Source organism: Ipomoea nil, unplaced genomic scaffold (assembly GCF_001879475.1).
Source record: "Ipomoea nil cultivar Tokyo-kokei standard unplaced genomic scaffold, Asagao_1.1 scaffold2494, whole genome shotgun sequence".
Classification (NCBI taxonomy): domain Eukaryota; kingdom Viridiplantae; phylum Streptophyta; class Magnoliopsida; order Solanales; family Convolvulaceae; genus Ipomoea; species Ipomoea nil.
The window spans coordinates 1,334,993-1,357,148 of record NW_017618922.1 but is presented as its reverse complement, the minus strand read 5'-3'; the positions used below and the strand labels follow the sequence as shown (position 1 = coordinate 1,357,148).

The following is a 22,156-nucleotide window of genomic DNA, read 5'->3' as shown; positions in this document are numbered from 1 at the left end:
GAAACGGATAACATTGAATGGTCATTCAATGCCTTAAAAAAGGCACCCATTAAAGGAAATCTTGAAAAATCTAATGTGTCTGTAAATCACGCAACATTGAAATCTCAAATCAGTGCATGGGACCAAGTTATTCACCTATAAATTAGAAAGAACAACGCACAACTGAGCATCAGGTTATTGAAATGGCTATCTCTCACGTTTCTGCACGTACAGAAGAACCATCTTCATTTATTCCTTATCTTCTATGTCTTTTTCATTTTCTACGCCCTCCAGCTTGTAGTGATTGTAACTAACTACAAAAAAAAACACATTCTAAACCTGAAACATCATTCGTCATTCTCAGGTGCAAGCTCATCATGCTGCAACCAAACATCATCCAAGGCTGAGAGTTGAGCATTGTGGCAGGCTGGCAGCGTGTCGGATGTTGCCAGAACCAGAAGAGATGTCTTCAAAGTACTAGAAGAAATAAATATGTGCAATCAATTATATATGTGCCATTTTATCTGCAAATTATTTCATAATCAAACAAACGCACTTTAAGTTTTGCAATCGCGCATATTAGACTAATTTTTAACGCATCCTATATTAACTAATAAATAAACGCATATTAGAAAAAGAAAGTGTAAAATATTGTCTTTGTCCAGATTACGAACATTAAGCTTTAATGTCGCGGAAGTTAAATGTTAATCGACGCATGTAAAGACTTTGGCATTTACCACGGACCAAAGTTTTTATACATAAACCAACGCACATTCTGTTTCCGTATTACGCATATTAAGCTTTAATGTAGCGCACGTTAAAAGTGTAATCAACGCATATTAAAAATTAACTGCACGCAGGTAAAGTATTAATGACACGCAGTTTAAGCTAGTAGCAGTGATTGTTAAAAACAAATCAGTGATAAAAACAAAAACTAGTAATAGCTGAACATTAAATTCAAGTATCTCAACTGTAAAAGCGTTCTAAAATGAGTTAACTAAGTATATGTGTTTCATATTTTCTATTTATTTTCCTTCTCAACTGTAAAGGCGTTGTAAAAATAGACTGATATGCCTTTTTCTTACCCTTTTGTTTGTCCTTATTTTTGGGGTTAAGTGGGCAAGTCCTGGTGTCATGTTGATCTCCTCTAACACCACAAAAATTGCACCTCCTGCCCTTTTCTTTTTCCATTGCCAACTCCTTGCTGCTTTTGATACGTTTGCCGCTGCCCTTGTTCTTTGAATGTTTTGGTGGAAGTATATTGATCTCTGAAATCTCTGTTGATCCACAAAATGATTCTATAACAGTCTTCCTGTTGTGCTGGGGGGATAACTTTTCCTTTCCTGACATTAGCAGCTGTTTCTGTTCATTAATCACTTGCGAAAATGCAACCAATTGCTCCATGTTTGAACCTGCTAGATCTATACAACAGTGTACATCAGACCACAGTTTGTTCAGCAACATCTTCTTTTCATCCTTTGGTCCATTCTGATCATAAATGACACCATCTATTTCAAATGTAGCCTTTAAAGATGCATCCTTAGTCCATCGATTAACCACATACTTCAGAGTTATCTTTTCAAGGTCTCTAAAGACCACAAATATGTGTCTACACAACAATCCAACCATCTCAAACATCTTGCAACTGCATTTGGCATCATGGTCATTTACATTGTGCACCACAGTAAATATTTTGTTCTTTCCATCCATAATATCATAGTGTAACATTCCACCATCTTCTGTAACACTCAACACCATACATTTGAAACAGGAGACACATATTTCTTCCTGAACTTGATAGAAAACAGTAATGGTGTAGACGATTGAAGTGTGTTTTTCGATCCCCAGAGGCGTCTTCATATCTGGATTGTAGCCTTCATTGTCACTGTTGAGCTTTGCGTATGTGTTACGTTGTGATTTAAGAGCACTGTCAAAGTTCATCATGAATTCAACTAGGCTAGACTATGGGCCAGTAAAACGGCTGTACGTGTAGTTCTCACTTTCGGAACGAGACGTTGTCCTGAGTAGACCCCCCCATAAAGTCATCTCTAAAATAGGCTGGGATCCAATGGTTTCTAGCCTCAAACATAGTTGTAAACCAATTGTGTTCGACTAAGTTGTACTTTTCCATGAACTCTCTCCACTGTTTCTCAAAATTAGGAGGTTCCAAAGAGGACGTCCAAACGATTGAGTTCAGTTTGTTCTTAAACTCCTCATTCTTGTTCAACGTAGGACCCACCTTTTCCCCAACTTTACACATAATGTGCCACATGCAATAACGATGCCTGGCTTGCTTGAAAACTCTTGGAATCGCAACTTTCATAGCTGGATCTTGATCAGTGACAATCATTCTTGGTTCCATACCCATTGCCTTTTTAAATTTTTCAAAGAGCCAAACATAAGACTCAATGTCTTCTTTCAACAATAGTCCAGCGCCAAATGTTATACATTTTTTATGGTTATCAACTCCAGTGAAGGGTGTAAAAACCAGATTGTACCTACAAGACAAAAAGCGTCATCACAGTATACAGGTGTCAAACTGGCGCACTTAGAGCATTAGAGTGACGCACATTAAGTCTTAAAATCGCAGACATATGTACTTGAAGTCTAATTATGGATGTTCCGCATTAATATGCGCGACATTAGTATTTAAGATGCGTGGTATAAAGCGACAATGTGCGCTTATTTATATTACAATTCTTCTCAAGTAAACAGTGAACATGTCTAAATCTTAACGTGGCTCAACATATCAGGCAATGCTTAATGTGAATTAATTAATGAAAGTATGAAACGTACGCAAGAATGTGAATAGAATAATACCTGTTGGTTGAATATGTGGCATCAAAAGAGACAACATCTCCAAATGCAGCAAAATTCTTTTTTGACATTGGATCTGCCCAAAACAGTATACTCATCTGCTCATCTTCATCAACTTCGTAGTCAAAAGCAAATGCAAGGCACATCTCTTGTTTTTTAATAAGATTATGCACGAGTATTTGTGCATCAGCACTCAATATGTATGCTCTGAGATCCCTTCTAACATTTTTAAAGTCAACTACAGTTGCCCCAACTTTAGAGTAATCCCCCACAATCTGACTGTATAAACTGTGTGATTTTGATGCTCCAATATTTGTTTTAGCACAATCTAGTATAAACTTCTGATGAACACTGGAGATGTTTATATTTCCCTTTAGGAACTACCTTGCAAGAACCGAAGACATGCTGTGATTATGTTTTTCAATAAATGTCATAACCTGGTACCCAACTACTTCAATGTACTTAAAAATAATCCTAGCTCTGCAACCAGTTCTGTTTGAAACCCTCCGCCGCTTTGGACGCGAAGGACCTTCCCCCGCATCTGCATTTGATTTTGAGTGACAATGTTGGGCACCCGTATTCTTAAATCCATCTCTATTGCAAAAGATTTTCTTTAGAGTTTTCGTCCCGTCGCGTGCTCTAACGAGGGAACTAGACCTCGTGTCAAACCCGACTTTGGCAGCATAATTGTTGTAGAATTCAATACCAGCATCCAATGTTTTAAAAATCATGTCAACCGCTGGTTTGATTTTATCTTCACAGTGCGGAGTCCAATACTGTGTCATTCCAGGAGATATGGTCAATGTATAACCATTGCTGCTGTTGCTGGGACTCAAACTGGGGTTGTTCAGAGATTGCAAGTCACTGGGAACTGTAACATATAAGCATGAAGTTATTATTGCGTTGTTGTAAGCCTCTACGTGCAAAGTGTGAATACTTAATATGCGTTAATTTAATCAGATCATTGTCAATATGTCAGGTTTATAAAATACAAGAGTATGTGCGGCAAGTGAGCACTTAACGTGCGTCAGGGTAATAGTTAACGTGCGTATGTTGAACAGTTAACATGCATAAGTGTTTTTTAAAACTTATGGTCATTAGTTAACGTGTGTCAGTGGGTCCATTAACATTAACATGCGTCTGGAAAGCACTGAACGTGTGTGTGTTTAACAGATAACATGTGTAAGGATTGTTTAAAATTTTACGCCGGTAATTAACCGGCATCAGTGAAAATGTAATATGCGCATTTGTAAAAATTAACATGCGGCTACCTAATCATCTACATGCGTAAGTCTTTAGGCTCGGAATAATTAAAGTAGGTCAGTAATTCAGTTGTTAAGTTGCATGCATGTAGTGTTTAATGTGCGTGTAATTAAGACAAGAAGGAGACCAATACAGGTGCAGATAAAATTAATTCCAAAAAAGCGATAAAATTTGGGTAATACCTTGATCGAATTCTTCCATTCTTGATCGGTTGACGTTGTTGCTGGGTTTACGGTTTCTTTTGACGAATAAGCTATTGAACGATGAAGACAATAGATTTTATTGCCAATTTCATAGAGATCGCAAAATCGACTGAGATTAGGAAATATCGAAGATTAGGAATCAATGGTGAATTTTGAAAATGCGCAAAGAAGAAGAAGATCAGAAATTTTGATTTTTTTTTTAATATAATCAAAAAGACCAAAATGCCCTTAATGAGCAATTCGCGTTTATTTTTTGTTGTTAATCTTATTCGTTGGATCAAGAGCTACGTAAGGCTTAGATTCAACCTCATTTTTTACAGGAAGGACTAAATGAACGCAAGCCCTTCCATATATATATATATATATATATATATATATATATATATATATATATATATATATATATATAAGTTTTTAATTCTCCAAAAGGTTCATAAATTATAGTCAAATGGTATGTAAGGTGTTGTTTTCTTTTTCATTTTTATCCAACAGTGTTTAGAGTTCAAGTTTGACTAGTTCTTACAAGAGCAATCAAAGCGTGATGCTTGCCTTAACGAAAAATTTTAATATATAAATATATTTTATATTGAAATTGAAAAAATAAGTTGTTCTAATAATAATATTATTATTATATTATTATAATGTTAAACCAAGTAAGATAAGTTAGTTAATTTGTTAAAAAATAAAGAGAGCAATGGTTGCATGGCATCATGGAGTGCAGCACTACGTGGGTCATGGTGGAGCTTTATTAGCATCATTTTAGGATTATTGTTGTTTATGTTTTAGTATAAACATCTTCCATTATAAAGTATTTTAAATCATCAAGTGAAGTAATAAACATTTACTTCTATTCCTCTCTCTCTCCTCTCATTTATATATATATATATATATATATATATATATATATATATATATATATATATATATATATATATATATACACGTATACAGTTATATTATATATAATAAATATATTATATAGAGGTTGTAAGTACTTTATTACTTTCATTGATGATTTTTGTAGAAAAACATGGGTTTACTTTCTAAAGCAAAAGTCTGAAGCATGTGATGTTTTCAAACAATTTAAGACTTTTGTTGAGAAGCAAAGTGGTTATGAAATTAAAATCTTGAGAACTGATAGAGGTACAGAATATATTGTCTGTGATGATTTTCTGAAGAAGAAGGGTATCCAACACCAGATGACAGCTAGATACACTCCACAACAAAACAGAGTGGCTGAGAGGAAGAATAGGTCTGTCAGGGATATGGTAAGGTGCATGTTGAAATCCAAGAATATGCCTAATTCTTTTTGGGCAAAAGCTGTTGCTTGTGATGTCTATGTGTTGAATAGGTGCCCAACTAAGAGTGTCCGGGATAAGACACCTGAGGAAGCTTGGAGTGGGAAGAAACCCTCCATAAGAAATCTTAAGGTTTTTGGGTGTTTGGCATATGCACATGTGTCAGATCCATTGAGAAAGAAGTTGGATGATAAACGTGAGAAGTGCGTATTCATTCGTTATAGTGACGCTTCAAAGGCTTATAAACTATACAATCCTGAAACTAAAAAGGTTGTTATAAGTCGTGATGTCACTTTTGATGAATATGGTGCCTGGGATTGGTTAGCTAAAGATGAAAGTTCAATTGTTATTCCTGTAGTTGAAAATATTATTGATGAGCAACCGATTCCAGATGATGTCCAGTCTCCTTCACAGCTAGAGTCGTCAGTTCGACGATCTCAGCGCAAGCGCCACTTACCAGCTCGCTTGCAGGATTATGTTTTGGGTCATGATAATGACTTGTCGGATGAAGAGATTATTCAATTTTCTCTTTTTGCAGATTGTGACCCTTTATCCGTTGAGGAGGTTGCTATAGAAATTCATTGGCTTAAGGCGATGGATGAGGAGATTCGTGCGATTGAAAAGAGTGGTACTTGGGAGTTAACAGATTTACCTCTTGGGAAGAAGCCAATTGGAGTAAAGTGGGTTTACAGAACGAAATACAAGTCAGTATATCCAACTTGAAGACGGAAACATTTCTTAATAATAACATTATTATTATATTATTATAATGTTAAACCAAGTAAGATAAGTTAGGTAATTTGTTAAAAAATAAAGGGAGTAATGGTTGCATTGCATCATGGAGTGCAGCAGTACGTGGGTCATGGTGGAGCTTTATGAGCATCATTTTCGGATTATTGTCGTTTATGTTTTAGTATAAATATCTTCCATTACAAAGCATTTTAAATCATCAAGTGAAGTAATAAACATTTACTTCTATTCCTCTCTCTCTCCTCTCATTTATATATATATATATATATATATATATATATATATATATATATATATATATATATATATATATATATATATATATATATATATATATATATATATATACACACACACACGTATACAAGTATATTATATATAATAAATATATTATATAGATATATTATATTTATTATATATACTAGTATTTTTTATGCGCGATGCGCAAAAAATAGGTGCCCAATATTAATACATTATATTAAAATTTTAAATTTATTTAGATTTTAGATATTTAAATTATTCTAAATAATAATCTATCTATATATATATATATATATATATATATATATATATATATATATATATATATATATATATATATATATATATATATTTATATATATATATATATATATATATATATATATATATATATATATATATATATATATTATCATCACTATCAATCTCTTTAGACCAATATCATCTTCTTCATTGCTTCCAAACTCTTTTCAAGTCTCTTCCTTCTGTTCGTGGTTGCTTCATGTAAGTCCATTCATCTTTTAGCTTTCACCTATAAAATATTTTACTATGGGTATATTATATACCGACATTAAATTAATTTCTCTGGTAAAAATTAGATCTTCAACTTCACAATGATATATTCTAAGAGTCTACATTAAAAATATAAGAGAAAATATATATGCTTATTAGATGTGTGAAAACACTAATATTGTGAGTTGATATAATGATTGGCATTTGGAGTGGTGGTGAAGCAAAGAAGAATAATGATTTGCCATGCAAGACAACTAAGGATTGTGAAGCTCCCGATCCTTTGAGTGCTTGCTACTTTGACCATCTTGATAAGGTATGTTTTTGTTATAAGAGACCACTTAGGCTCCATATGGTTCGTCCACCCGAACCTGAGGAATCTCCCATTTACAAACATTAATTAAGAGATGTTCTGATCTGTTGATCAAAGTACTAAACCATCATTTCGTTATCTCATCAATCAAAGAATTTCAGACTTATCTCTCTGCTTTCTTTTTGTATGAATTTTCTACCTTTTTCTAACTATATTCCCCTGTATTTCAATATATTTTGTAGTTTATATCGTCTGGTATGAGCTTGAAGATACTTAAAGAGGCTCTACTTCAACAAGTAGCGTTATGGGTTTATGTGGTTCGCTGGGCAAAACAGCAATCAAACAAAAGCTAAATTGAATTGAGAGGTGAGGACGATTTAGATGAAGGCCTTTTTTCATCCTACTTTGCCTTTTTCTAGAGAGATTGGGGTTATGATGTGGGGAAAGAGAAAAACGAAATTGAGATTTTTTTTTAACCAGAAGTTTCTGTGTTTTTCTTATACAAATTTATAATTATATATTTATATTAATAAATAATTATTGTGACACCCCAAAAATCCACACTCCAAACCATGAATTAATTGAGTAATTAATTCTATTTCTTTTGAGGAATTGATTCCTAAAATCCTGATTTTTTATACTCAATGACTAGTATTTGACTAGTCAATCTTTAAGTGGTGTTGTACCTTGTGCTTTGAGAGGAGTTCCCTTGTTCCTTACACTTTCTAAGAGTTAGTAAGGGTATCCTTGTCTTTTCACCAAGAGCTAGTTTTGTAACCTAAACCTAGAAGACTTCTTCATTTCATTCCCTTACATTTCCTAGAAAATAACTCTACCTTCTCTCTAGAAAACAAGAGTAGCTTGTTCTTCAAGCCAACAGAAGCCTTTGTCAAGATTCCAAGTTTTGCTTCCAAGATTCAATCTTTCCTCAATTTTGGCATCTAGAAGGGTAAGATCTAAGCTTGTCTAGTCTTTTTGGTTCCATCTTAGTTGTCTTTTTCTTAAAGGTTGGATCTTTATGATCTTTTGGTTTGATCTTGAAGTGGGTTTGGCTAGTGAGCTTAGTGGAGAGCTTATTGTGGTGTAAGAAGAGTCTTTTGGTCTTCAAGAGGTAACCCATGCTCTACAAAACCTATTTTGCTTACCTATATATGACTTCTTGGCTTGTATTTGTGTTTTGCTATGAAATGTGAGAGTTTATGCATTTATCTTGTGATATTGCATATCTAGAGCTTGTGTTTAGGATTCCTTTGTGCCATTGCTTGGCATTTTCCTTGGTTCAAGTCATTTTGTTGTGCTTGGTGAGATTTGGAATGTTTTGGACTTGAATTTGTGTTTGGAGGAGAAAATGCCCGAAGGGATTTATTGTGGTACAGGGACGTACCCGCGGGCGGAACGGCGGGCGGGGCACCACCCGCGGGAATGTATGCCTTGTGGGTGTTGTACCCGCGGGCGGGACCACGGGTGGGGCACTACCCGTGGGTCCACCCGCGGGGGACACAGTGAGGTTGGAGTGGGATTTTTTCCCCGTGTTTTGTTTGTCTCGGTCTTTGATCTTTTGGCCTCCCATTGTTCTTTTGTGGAACTATTTGAGCGTCTTCTTGATGTTTCGTAGGTCTAGAGCTTTATGGTAGGTATCCATGTAGGATATTTGGTGTTGTGAATCGTGCTAAGTGTTCAACATTGTGTTTCGTTGAACCGTGTGGTGTCTTGTGTGTTCCTCGGAACTATCTTGAGTTTCCTCGTTGTTGAGCTTGCTAGTTATTATCCTAATGCTAGCGTCGTTGTTGTCGATGGGTGGTGACATGTCTCTTGATTGAGTATGTTTCGTACCTCTTTTGCAATTCGTTGCTTGTTTCGTGTGAGTGGTGGTGCGTATGTGGCTGTACCTGGATTGCACGATTAGTGGTATGGGACGCTAGTCACCAAGGTATTGCAGCGGTCCTCGTGGTGGTCGTGACGTGATTTTATGGAGTTGTGGTTGAGTCCACGTGTTTGGGGGATAATATTGTGTTATCCGGGCATGTGTTACCGTGAATTGGTGGGTTTTCGTTGGTGGTTATAGGTGGGGGACGACGGTCCCGGAGGAATAAGGTTGGACTTGGCTGTACAGGGGCTTTCTGGAGGTAATGGTTGGCACCGAAGGTACAAGGTTGGGGGTAGCCATAAGGTTGGAACAGGGCATAAGGAAGGCATATCAACTCGTGATGTGTGATGTCACGAGGGCTTGTGAAGCCGTTGTTGTGGTGAGTTCTCTTCTCTCGTGACGTGTGTAGTCACGGAGGCTTGTGGTGTGGTGTTTTGGCATGTGTTGCCGGTGGGTGAGTCTTTATCCTTGTGTGTGGTTAATCTTTGTGGTTGGGATGTGTTCCCGGTTTTATCCTTGTGAGTGGTGAGTCTTGTGTTGTCTTTTGATCTTGGTTTTTGATTTATATATATGTATTCCGTTTCAAAAATGGTTTTCATATTATATATCTACCTATTTATGATACTTAACGGTATTGGTGGGTTACCAGCATCTCTCGCTGACCGGGCGTCGCCCTGATATTTATCTTTGTATCTTTCAGGTGATGCGTAGTCGAGCGCGATGTCTAGAGCCGGTAGCTTAGCACCTGTGTCTTTAGACAGTGTTGTTGTGGCCTGTGTGCCAATGTCTCTAGATTGTTTTAGTTTGTTGTTTTTGGGATAGTGTTACACTTGCAGATTGTCGCCGTAGCGTATACCTAGTGTGGTATACGTGGCATAACACCCCGTTTGGATTCCTTTTATCCAGTTATCTTTTTATCTTCCGCTGTGCTAGTGTTTGTTGTTAATCTGCATGTGTTAAGACTCGTTTTAAGTAGTCTTGTTTTTGGGGGGTGTTACAGTTGGTATCAGAGCCTAGGTTTGAACCTTGGTTTAGAGCCTAGGAAGAGTTGAGTCTAGACTTTCTAAGTGTTTAAGTGTGTTTTGAGACCTCTAAGCGACCTTAAGAAGATAAGTGTTAAGCTTAGGACTCTAGGTTGCGCGGTGAGATGTGTGTTGTTTTCTGTCTTGCTTGCTTGCTTTTTGTGGTAACCTTGTTGTTGTAGCAGAAGCACGATACCTCCTCGTCCTCACGCCCGCTCCCCAGAGACCCCGACCAACGAGCAGCTCGCCCAGAATCTCCATCAGTTGACGCAGACGATGCAGTCTCTCAGTGAAGTTCTGTTGAACAACAATCAAGCTGCGCCGCCTCCGCCTCCGGTTGGGCACCGCGATGTGGGTCGTTTAGTGTCAGGGCATCGGCCGCCTTCCTTTGCTGGTGAAGAAGACCTTGTAGTACTTGAAGAGTGGCTACGGGTGTTTGATAAGATTTTTACCGTGGTGGGTTGTCCCGAAGAGAGGAGAGTAGAACTGGCAACGTTCTACTTCTGCCAAGAAGCTGATCTGTGGTGGGTTCACGAGAGTACGGCCTTTCTTGAAGAGCCTGGGTTTGATTGGACCGCGCTCAAGGACAGGATGCGCGAAAGGTTCTACCCAGCGCATGTGCGAGCCACCATGTTTGATGAGTCCCTTCATCTGCAGCAAGGACCCCTATCTGTGGTGGAGTACCACAAGAAGTTTTTAGAGCTAGCGCGCTTCGCGAGGGTGTTGGTGCCTACAGAGCTTGCCAAAGTTGAGCGTTTCGTTGTCGGTCTGAATTATGAGGCACGAAAAGTGTTGACGGTGATTAGACCCAGTTCCCTCAAGGATGCGTATCTGTGTGCCGCGGATCTATTTCGTGTTCAGCAGCTTCAGAAGAGTTCGCTTGAGTTGGCTAGGAAGAGAGTTGAGAGTGGTGGTTCTTTTGCTTTCAAGAAGCCCCGACCGAGTTTTCCGGCTAGAGTTGTGTCATCTTCTTCTCAAGGACCAGTTAGGATGGAGCCTCCGGTTCAAGCTAAGTCGGTTGGTTGTCGCAAGTGTGGGAAGGTGCATCCGGGTCAAGTTTGTTATGGCCAGGCGTTTAAGTGTTTTCGCTGTGGGGTTGTTGGTCATAGAGTTGCGGAGTGTCCTCAGCTTGTCGGTCAGAGAGTGTTGCCACCACCCCCGGGAGCCGGAGGAGCATCAGGAGTGAGTTCGAGTCATGGAGCTGTTGGAGCTAGGCCGCCGGGGAGAGTTTTCGTGATGGCGCGTTCACAGGCGGAGTCGGAGGGTCTGGTGGATGAGGAGTTAGCAGGTAACCCTTGTTTTGAGCCTATCCTTGTGTCCCCGAGAGCTTTGTGTTCTTTGTTGCCTTGGGTGCTATCTTGTGTTTCGTAGTTGTCTTTGTGTTCTTTGTTGCCTTGGGTGCTATCTTGTGTTTCGTAGTTGTTTTTTTGCCTTGGGTGCTATCTTGTGTTTCGTAGTTGTCTTTGTTTTGGCAATCCTTGGCTTGTTTCCCTTGGCATTGTTTTGGCAATCCTTGGCTTGTTTCCCTTGGCAATTTTCGTTGGACGCTTAGTATGGACTCTTTTCTTGCTAAGTGTTTTCTTTAGTATAGACTCTTTTCTTGCTAAGTGTTTTCTTTAGTATAGACTCTTTTCTTGCTAAGTGTTTTCTTTAGTTGACATCTTGTTTGTGGTAGCCATCTATCCTTGAGTTATCTTGTGCTTAACCCAATTCTTTAACCTTTGGACTTGGTTGTTTTTACAACAATTCCTTGTGCTTTTCCCTAAATTCCTTGTGTAGCCCAAAAGTTGGGCCTAATGTTTCTTTGTAGCCTTTGAGTTTCAAACCTTAGCCTATTTCTTTTCTACCCAACCTCTAAACCACTTGAGCCAATTATCTTTCTTGAAACCTAACCCATTTTAATTCTTTCTAAACCTTAAATTCCACTTTGTTCAAAATCCCCAAATTTAATCATCTTTTTCTCCAATCTCACCCAAATCCCTAATTTCTTTCCCCAAAATTCTCTTCATCTTTTTCTTTCTCCCTACCCGTGAGCTACCTGACACACCACCCCACCCCGTCGCTCCTTCGCAACCCGCCACCACCAACCTGCCCGTCGCCGTTCGCCGCCTGAGCTTCGCCGTCCTGTCGCCGCCGCCGTCTGCTGTGCCGTGTCGCCGAGCAACCGCGAGAGAGAGAGAGAGAGAGCCGCGAGAGAGAGAGAGCCGCGAGAGTGTGGTAGAAGAAGAAGAAGTTATGGGCTTTGTTTGTTGAGCTTTGGATCATCTTTCACCATGCCTAGAAGGTCAAGCTTTGCTAGAAAAGCGGAATGGGTGGATGCCCACTACCTTGTGCTTGAAGGTAAAGCTTTTGATCCGGAATCTTTTTCAAGTTCCTTGTTGGATTTGCTTAAGTTTCAAGGTTTGCTAGATGGTTTTCTCGCCATAAGGGCCGAGACTTACCCGAGTTTGGTGAAAGAGTTTTACCGTCACATGGTTGTGACGAAAGAAGGTGAAAGGCTTGAGATCACCTCTAAGGTGAGAGGTGTGAAGGTTGTGTTGTCTAAGAAGAGGTTAGCCCAGTTGTTGAGTTTGTCTGCTACCGGAGTGGCTTAGTACAGTGGTCATTCTTGGATTAGTACGGATACCATGGGGTACCGTGACTATTTGAGCTATCTGTTTGGCCGTACGAGTGGTTTCACTCAAGCTTCGAGGCCGGAAAGGAAGTGGTTGTCTGCGGAACAAAGGATCTTGGTTATGTTGGTGTCAGATTGTTTGTTGCCTAACAACAACAAGAGCAGTTTGTTGGGTAAGTTGGAATGTACCTTTGCTTTCTGTTTGAAGAATATGGTTAAGTTCAATCTTCCTGCTTTGATGATGCAACACATGGTGTTTTGCCGGGATCACAACTGGAAGAGTTTGCCGTATTGAATGGTGTTATGTTGGATCTTGGTTAAGAAAGGTGTTAGTGTGGATGGTTGTCCCTCGAAGGCTGTGGGAAAGATGGTGTTGGATACCGCCAATCTCCGGAGTTGTAATCTTTTTCAGTTGGATAGTGGTGAGTACATCACGCTTGAAGAGGTTGCTAGGAAAGCACCTGTTGAGAGAGCAGAGTTAGCTGCTGAGCTTGAGATTCATGCCAGGAAGTTGAGCCTTGCAGTCCAAAGTTTGGGTGGTGATGAAGAAGTTGAGGAGGAAACAGATCAGGAAGAAGAAGAAGGAACACCGGAGACCGCTGAAGTTGAAGTAAGTGAATCTGACGGTGAGGAACGCCGTAGAAGGGAAGAAGTTCGCACCAGCAGAGGGCAGGATGTCGCCTCTTTGCTTCGTCAGCAGAACAGTTTGATCGCCGAAGGTTTTACGTTTGTAAGGTCGCAGTGTGCCGCAGTGCATCAGAGGCTGGATCGGTTTGAAGCTAGTTCTAGTCACAGAGTTGAAGCCGAAGAAGAAGAGTCTGAAGAGGCCGAAGAGTCGGAGAGTGAAGAGTTCTAGTGGTGTTGTGGTAACCCCGTTCGCTTTTCCCTTGTTGTTTCTTAGCCTTTGTAGCTTGGTGTTTGGTTGTTGTGTGCTTTGTGTGCTTGCTTGATTTGTTTGTTGCCTTGTTTTTTAGCTAGTTTGTTTGTTAGTGTTTGGGTTAGTTGTTGAGTTCTTGGTTGTTGTCTAGAAGTTAGTTGTTGTGTTGAGGTTAGAGTTCTTGATGCCAATCTATCCGTTTGTTGACCTCTTGCCGATCCTTGAATTCGTAATGTCTTTCTCTTTGCCTTGGAACCTTGTGAGAACTTTTGAAGTTTTTTACCAAAAGGGATATTCTTGAAACTTCTTGTCACAATTTTGTTTCCTTGTTACCTTTCGTTCTTAATTCGTTGTACCCAAGTTTCAGGGACGAAACTTCTTTGAATGGGGAGAGGATGTGACACCCGAAAAATCCATTCTCCAAACCATGAATTAATTGAGTAATTAATTCTATTTCTTTTGAGGAATTGATTCCTAAAATCCTGATTTTTGATACTCAAGGACTAGTATTTGACTAGTCAATCTTTAAGTGGTGTTGTACCTTGTGCTTTGAGAGGAGTTCCCTTGTTCCTTACACTTTCTAAGAGTTAGTAAGGGTATCCTTGTCTTTTCACCAAGAGCTAGTTATGTAACCTAAACCTAGAAGACTTCTTCATTTCATTCCCTTATATTTCCTAGAAAATATCTCTACCTTCTCTCTAGAAAACAAGAGTAGCTTATTCTTCAAGCCAAAAGAAGCCTTTGTCAAGATTCCAAGTTTTGCTTCCAAGATTCAATCTTTCCTCTATTTTGGCATCTAGAAGGGTAAGATCTAAGCTTGTCTAGTCTTTTTGGTTCCATCTTAGTTGTCTTTTTATTAAAGGTTGGATCTTTATGATCTTTTGGTTTGATCTTGAAGTGGGTTTGGCTAGTGAGCTTAGTGGAGAGCTTGTTGTGGTGTAAGAAGAGTCTTTTGGTCTTCAAGAGGTAACCCATGCTCTACAAAACCTATTTTGCTTACCTATATATGATTTCTTGGCTTCTATTTGTGTTTTGCTATGAAATGTGAGAGTTTATACATTTATCTTGTGATATTGCATATCTAGAGCTTGTGTTTAGGATTCCTTTGTGCCATTGCTTGGCATTTTCCTTGGTTCAAGTCATTTTGTTATGCTTGGTGAGATTTGGCATGTTTTGGACTTGAATTTGTGTTTGGAGGAGAAAATCCCCGAAGGGATTTGTTGTGGTACAGGGACGTACCCGCGGGCGGAACGGCGGGCGGGGCACCACCCGCCGGCCTACCCGCGGGAACGTATGCCTTGTGGGTGTTGTACCCGCGGGCGGGACCACGGGTGGGGCACTACCCGTGGGTCCACCCGCGGGGGACACAGTGAGGTTGGAGTGGGATTTGTTCCCCGTGTTTTGTTTGTCTCGGTCTTTGATCTTTTGGCCTCCCGTTGTTCTTTTGTGGAACTATTTGAGCGTCTTCTTGATGTTTCGTAGGTCTAGAGCTTTATGGTAGGTATCCATGTAGGATATTTGGTGTTGTGAATCGTGCTAAGTGTTCAACATTGTGTTTCGTTGAACCGTGTGGTGTCTTGTGTGTTCCTCGGAACTATCTTGAGTTTCCTCGTTGTTGAGCTTGTTAGTTATTATCCTAATGCTAGCGTCGTTGTTGTCGATGGGTGGTGACCTGTCTCTTGATTGAATATGTTTCGTACCTCTTTTGCAATTCGTTATTTGTTTCGTGTGAGTGGTGGTGCGTGTATGGCTTTACCTGGATTGCACGATTAGTGGTATGGGACGCTAGTCACCAAGATATTGCAGCAGTCCTCGTGGTGGCCGTGACGTGATTTTATGGAGTTGTGGCTGAGTCCACGTGTTTGGGGGATAATATTGTGTTATCCGGGCATGTGTTACCGTGAATTGGTGGGTTTTCGTTGGTGGTTATAGGTGGGGGACGACGGTCCCGGAGGAATAAGGTTGGACTTGGCTGTACAGGGGCTTTCTGGAGGTAATGGTTGGCACCGAAGGTACAAGGTTGGGGGTAGCCATAAGGTTGGAACAGGGCATAAGGAAGGCATATCAACTCGTGATGTGTGATGTCACGAGGGCTTGTGAAGCCGTTGTTGTGGTGAGTTCTCTTCTCTCGTGACGTGTGTAGTCACGGAGGCTTGTGGTGTGGTGTTTTGGCATGTGTTGCCGGTGGGTGAGTCTTTATCCTTGTGTGTGGTTAATCTTTGTGGTTGGGATGTGTTCCCGGTTTTATCCTTGTGAGTGGTGAGTCTTGTGTTGTCTTTTGATCTTGGCTTTTGACTTATATATATGTATTCCATTTCGAAAATGGTTTTCATATTATATATCTACCTATTTATGATACTTAACGGTATTGGTGGGTTACCAGCATCTCTCGCTGACTGGGCGTCGCCCCGATGTTTATCTTTGTATCTTTCAGGTGATGCGTAGTCGAGCGTGATGTCTAGAGCCGGTAGCTTAGCACCTGTGTCTTTAGACAGTGTTGTTGTGGCCTGTGTGCCAATGTCTCTAGATTGTTTTAATTTGTTGTTTTTGGGATAGTGTTACACTTGCAGATTGTCGCCGTAGCGTATACCTAGTGTGGTATACGTGGCATAACACCCCGTTTGGATTCCTTTTATCCAGTTATCTTTTTATCTTCCGCTGTGCTAGTGTTTGTTGTTAATCTGCATGTGTTAAGACTCGTTTTAAGTAGTCTTGTTTTTGGGGGGTGTTACAATTATTAAGACAAGTATAATTTATTTTATATTGTGGACACATTATTTTTAATAAATTTGATTTAAAAATATTATACCTTAATTATAAAAATTTTACCTAATAATTTTAGTATTAAATGTCATACAATAATTACCATAAACAATGTTTAATAATTGACAAATTCTATTAGGCAATAAAATTACTATTTGTGACAATAAGATTTTTTCCGTATATATTTGTGACAATTTTATAGCAATAAGATTTCTTCCGTAATTATTAACATAGTAATTTGTTCCATATATATATTTGTGCCTTTTTTGGTACTAATTTTATTTGTGCCTTTTTTGGTACTAATTTTATTTGTGCCTTTTTACCATAAAATTCTACCTAATTTTTTCCGTACTATGTTTGTGCCTTTTTTGGTGTAATTATTATGGTAATTTATATACATATATATATATATATATATATATATATATATATATATATATATATATATATATATATATATATATATATATATACACTTAATATATAATATTATTGGCACAAAATAAATTATACTTACCTTATTATATAGATTATTTTTTAATATAAAGGCAATTATTCTCATAATTTTTCTTTCATTCTTTTGTGTAATTATTATGGTAATTTTATGGTAATGTATTTAAATATTGGAAGACAACAAATGATATAATTAATAATATAATTAATTACATTATAGTAATTGCCACAATATTTGTATATACAATGTATTATACAATCATATAAGGATATGCGTCCGATTAGAGTTTATATTTATTCATACAATATAGAATTTATATTTTTAATTCCTAAGTGTGATTCTCTTAGTTATTTTTATTTTTAGCATTATAATATATCTGAAATACAATTTGGAATAAATCAACTTAATTATATGAATTTTTGCTATAAATTTATCTAAATATGTACATGATTAGAGATTATATTAACCATACAAAATTTTAATTTTTATTTTGTATGTTATAAAAATAGATACTTGACCAAATATATAAAAGTCCAACTATATTATTATATTGTACATTTTAACATCTTTTTATTTTTTCTATTTTAATTTTAAATTCATAATAACAAAAAAAAAAATTAATGGGTAAAACACTATATTTTAAAAAAATACAATTTGATAAATATCATAAATTAATTAAATAAAAAAATAAATAATTCAAATATGTGAACCAATGAGTTCAAAATGAAATTAATATACAGTTACAAATGAATATAGTACGATTACATTTACTTTATTTAGTTTTAATTCCCTTACAGCACGTTTGGTTCACGGAATGAATTTTGAGGTAATAGGAATGTTATTCCATAAGGAATGGAATAGGCAAGGAATAGAATAGGAATTGTATTCAATTGTTTGGTTCGCGAAAGGAATAGACTTTAGGAATTATATTACAGTGTTTGGTTGATTTAAGGAATAGACATGAAATATGTTTTAAAAGACATAAATACCCTTATAAAAATATGTGATGGTGGCGGTGGTGGCGATGGTGGTGGTGGTGCTGCTGCTGGGGTGTGGTAGTGGTGGTGGTGGCAGTAACAGTGGTGGGGGCGACGGTGACGGTTGTGGCAGTGGTGGTGGGGGCGGCAACGGTTGTGGCGGTAGTGGTGGTGGTGGCGGTGGTGCTGCTGGGTGGTGGTTTTGGTGGTTTTGGTGGCGGTGGCGATGGTGGTGGCGGTGGCGGTGGCGGTGGCGGCGATGGTGGCGGCGGTGGCGATGGTGGTGGCGGTGGTGGTGCTGGTGGCAGTGGCAGTAGTGAGGGTGGCGGTGGGGGCGGCAACGGTGGTGAAATAGGATAAATTTATATATAGGATAAAAAAATTAGGTTAAAAAAAGGGGTAAAAAAGAAAATAGATTCTTAAATCTATTCCTGAGCGTTCAGTAATAGGCTAATACCAGGGGGGCCCTAGTAATAGCTATTACCTTATTTGAGGTAATAGGCTATTTCCAGGAATATTATTCCTGGTAATAGAAATGGTTACCAAACAAAGGAATAAGCCTATTACTGAGAATGCTATGCCATTCCCGGCCTATTCCGTGAACCAAACGGGCCATTAATGATATAACTTTTCTTTATCAGTTTTATATGGGGGACTAAGGGAGTGTTTGAGTTGCTGGATTTTTTTTTTTAAAATACTTACGAAAAACAATAATTTTAAAATATTTTTTAAGCCCTCATAACATGTGTAACTGTTATATTTTTAAAAAATACAATTTATAAATATCATATATTAATTAGTACAATATTATTTCTGTTTATAAATTATAATAACTAAAAAAATCAAATATGTGAACCAGTGATTTCAAAATGAAATTAATAAATAGTTACACATAAATATAGCATTATTAGATTTACTTTAATTAGTTTCAATTTTCTTAATGAAATGATTTTTCTTTATAAATTTTTTTATGGGAGGCTAAGGGGGTGTGTGGATTGCTGGAAAATATTTTAAAATAAAAATACATACTAATAAAAAATATTTTTAACTCCTCAAAACATGTGTAAATGTTATTTTTTTTTAAAATACAATTTGATAAATATCATAATTTTTGTTTATAACAGTTAAAGAAAAAAAAATAAATATTTCAAAGATGTGAACCAACAATTTCAAAATGAAATTAATATACACTTACAAATAAATATAGCATGATTACACTTATTTTAATTAATTTTAAATTTCTTAATGAAATGACTTTTATTTTGCAGTTTTTTATTAGAGACTAAGAGAGTGTTTGGGTTGCTGAAAAATATTTTACAAATAAAAATACTTACTAATAAAAAATATTTTAATCCCTAAACATGATACATTTTTATATTTAAAAAAATACAATTTGATAAATATCATGAATTAATCTATATACATACATATATATATATATATATATATATATATATATATATATATATATATATATATATATATATATATATAAACAAAATCCTCCTACAGTCTTTTCCCGTCCAAACTTTTCTACTAAATTAATTAAATATTTTATAATTTTTTGGTCAAATAATCTATAAATCTTATTTGGAAAGAAAATGTTTAATGGAAAGTAATTAAAATGTATTAATTGGTAATATTGTATAATTAGAATATTGCAAATGTATTAATTAGTAATTAATTTATAGTAAATGTGAATATTATGTAATAAAAGTGATGCACTCGAAGAAGGAAAAATGTGCACTTTGAAACAAAACACAAGCTGACTTATTTACTCAAAATTATAAATATGCCAGTGCGCATTTTTTTTATAATTAAAATTTAATTTGGGTTGTTGATTTGGATTGCATCTACGGTTGGATTATGTCCGTACTTTTTGCCTGTTAAGGTTATTTTATTAGATCTGCATCTATATATATATATATATATATATATATATATATATATATATATATATATATATATATATATATATATATATATATATAATTATTTAATTATTTAAATGTAAACTTTTTAATTCTCATGTAATAATATTTAATAACACAATGCCTTATAATATATGGTAATAGTATGTTGTGATGATTATTATTTGATTTTATAATTTTTTTAAACATTTTGTAGAATAAGGTTATTTAAATTTTGTGCCATGGAAATGAATATATTAATATTTCTCTTAAAATATAATCGGCAATTATGTTTTCATAAATATATTACTTTTAAATTATATGAAAACGAATATTAATTCGTTTTATGAATGAAAAAAAATGAATATTACACACGAAAATCTATTATTAGTATTCTGTTAATAATTGGTATGAGAATCAGGCCAAATGAAAAAGGAAATTAATATCACAAATTCACTGGAAATATAACACAAGTATTTCCTTCAAAAAAATTAGTAACTACCAAATAAAATTTTAAGAAAAAATTATGAAAGAAAAAAGAATGAAGAAAATATGAAATGAATATATTCATATTTCACTGGAAATATAATCAGCAAATTATATTATTATATTAATTATATATGAAGGAAAAAGGAAATGAATATATTAATATTTCACTGGAAGCATAATCAGCAATTATATTATTTTTTAGTTATATGAAAATAAATATTAATTCTTTTTATGAACGAAAAAATAAATAAATATTATACACGGGAATATGTTATTAGTAACCACCAAATGAAATATTAAGAAAAAAATTATGAAGGGAAAAGGAATGAAAATCAATTGAATTCTTTTTAGAAAGGAAAAGGAAATAAAATAAAACGAAATGAATATATTAATATTTTATTAGAAATATAACACAGTTTTTCCTATCAAAAAATTAGTAACCAACAAATAAAATATTAGGAAAAATTATGAAGGAAAAAAATATGGCAATCAATATTTATTCTTTTTATGAAGGAAAAAAGAAATTAACATATTCAAAAGGAAATGAAATATTAGAAAACGAAATGAATATATATTAATATTTCGAGTTAATACCATCCGAGGTCCTCTGAGTATAGTGGTTTTACCAAGTTTAGTCCTAAACTTTCAAATTGACCATCTGTGGTCTTTCGAATTTCAAATTTAACCATCCGTGGTCCAAGTTTGCCACTCATGGTCCTTCAACTATTAAATTTTAACCAACCAAGGTCCTTTTGAGAGGACCACGACTGGTTAAATTTTGAAACTTGAAGGACCATAGGTGGTTAACTTGGACTATGAATGGTTAAATTTGAAAGTCGAAGGACTACAAATGGTCAATTTGAAAGTTTAGGACTAAACGTGGCAAAACCACTATACTCGGAGGACCTTAAATGGTATTAACTCTTAATATTTCACTGGAAATATAATCAGCAATTGTATTATGATAATTATATGAATTAAATAATAATTAATTAATTAATTATATTAATAGATAGTAATAATTAATATTTAATAATTATAGTATAGACAAATTGATATTGATATGTATTGCCTGAATATAAAAGGATCACGAACTAATTTATTTTCTACCATTATATACTTTTAATTCTTCTCTTATATTTCTCAACTTTCTCTTATTGTTTAGTAATGAAGTCAAATTTTGTCACTGTCTCTGATCTATTTTCCAAGACAAGGAAAAACTCTATAGGCCTTCAGTTGACGTGTTGTTATTTGTCCAGAGAATACAACACACCGCCATCAAGGCGTCAACAACCAAACTCTAGAGTGCTTATTTCATGACTCTAAGGTACATATTGCATTTATATATTATTCAAACATCACTTTATTTTTGTGGTATTACATTAAATATCACTTAATATTAATATTTATGTTATATGTTGTATGTTGTATATTCTATACAAATAATTTGTATAACTGAGTTGCAAGCTAGACAATGAGCTAATTAGGCCAATTAATAGAAATCGTAAACACTGCTATATAAAATCTCTAAAGTTTCAGCACCGGATGCGTACATCTACACGTTGGCTATTAATTGAATAATTATTTGTTCCAATTCAAGCATTGATAACATCAGAAAATATAATCGATCCAACTCAATTATTCAATTGCACTATATAATTTTGGTGTTTTAATTTAAATAATTATATATCAATCCAAATATTTTTAATATATTACAACAAATTCGTTTCGTGCATCGCATGGGGGTAAATACTAGTAATAATAATGTAAATCATTTTTATAAATTTGA

General features: G+C 35.8%; 1 protein-coding gene across 1 annotated transcript; it reads right to left on the bottom strand.

The window, feature by feature from the left end:
* Positions 1-326: 326 nt before the first annotated feature.
* LOC109153503 (protein FAR1-RELATED SEQUENCE 5-like) lies at positions 327-4,260 on the bottom strand. The gene is made up of 7 exons (XM_019301370.1): positions 4,242-4,260; positions 3,181-3,667; positions 2,800-3,084; positions 2,468-2,477; positions 2,103-2,350; positions 1,148-1,906; positions 327-456 (listed from the first exon to the last, which is right to left on the bottom strand). Exons 1-7 carry the CDS (start codon positions 4,258-4,260, stop codon positions 327-329), a joined length of 1,938 nt encoding a protein of 645 aa, XP_019156915.1.
* Positions 4,261-22,156: the final 17,896 nt, after the last annotated feature.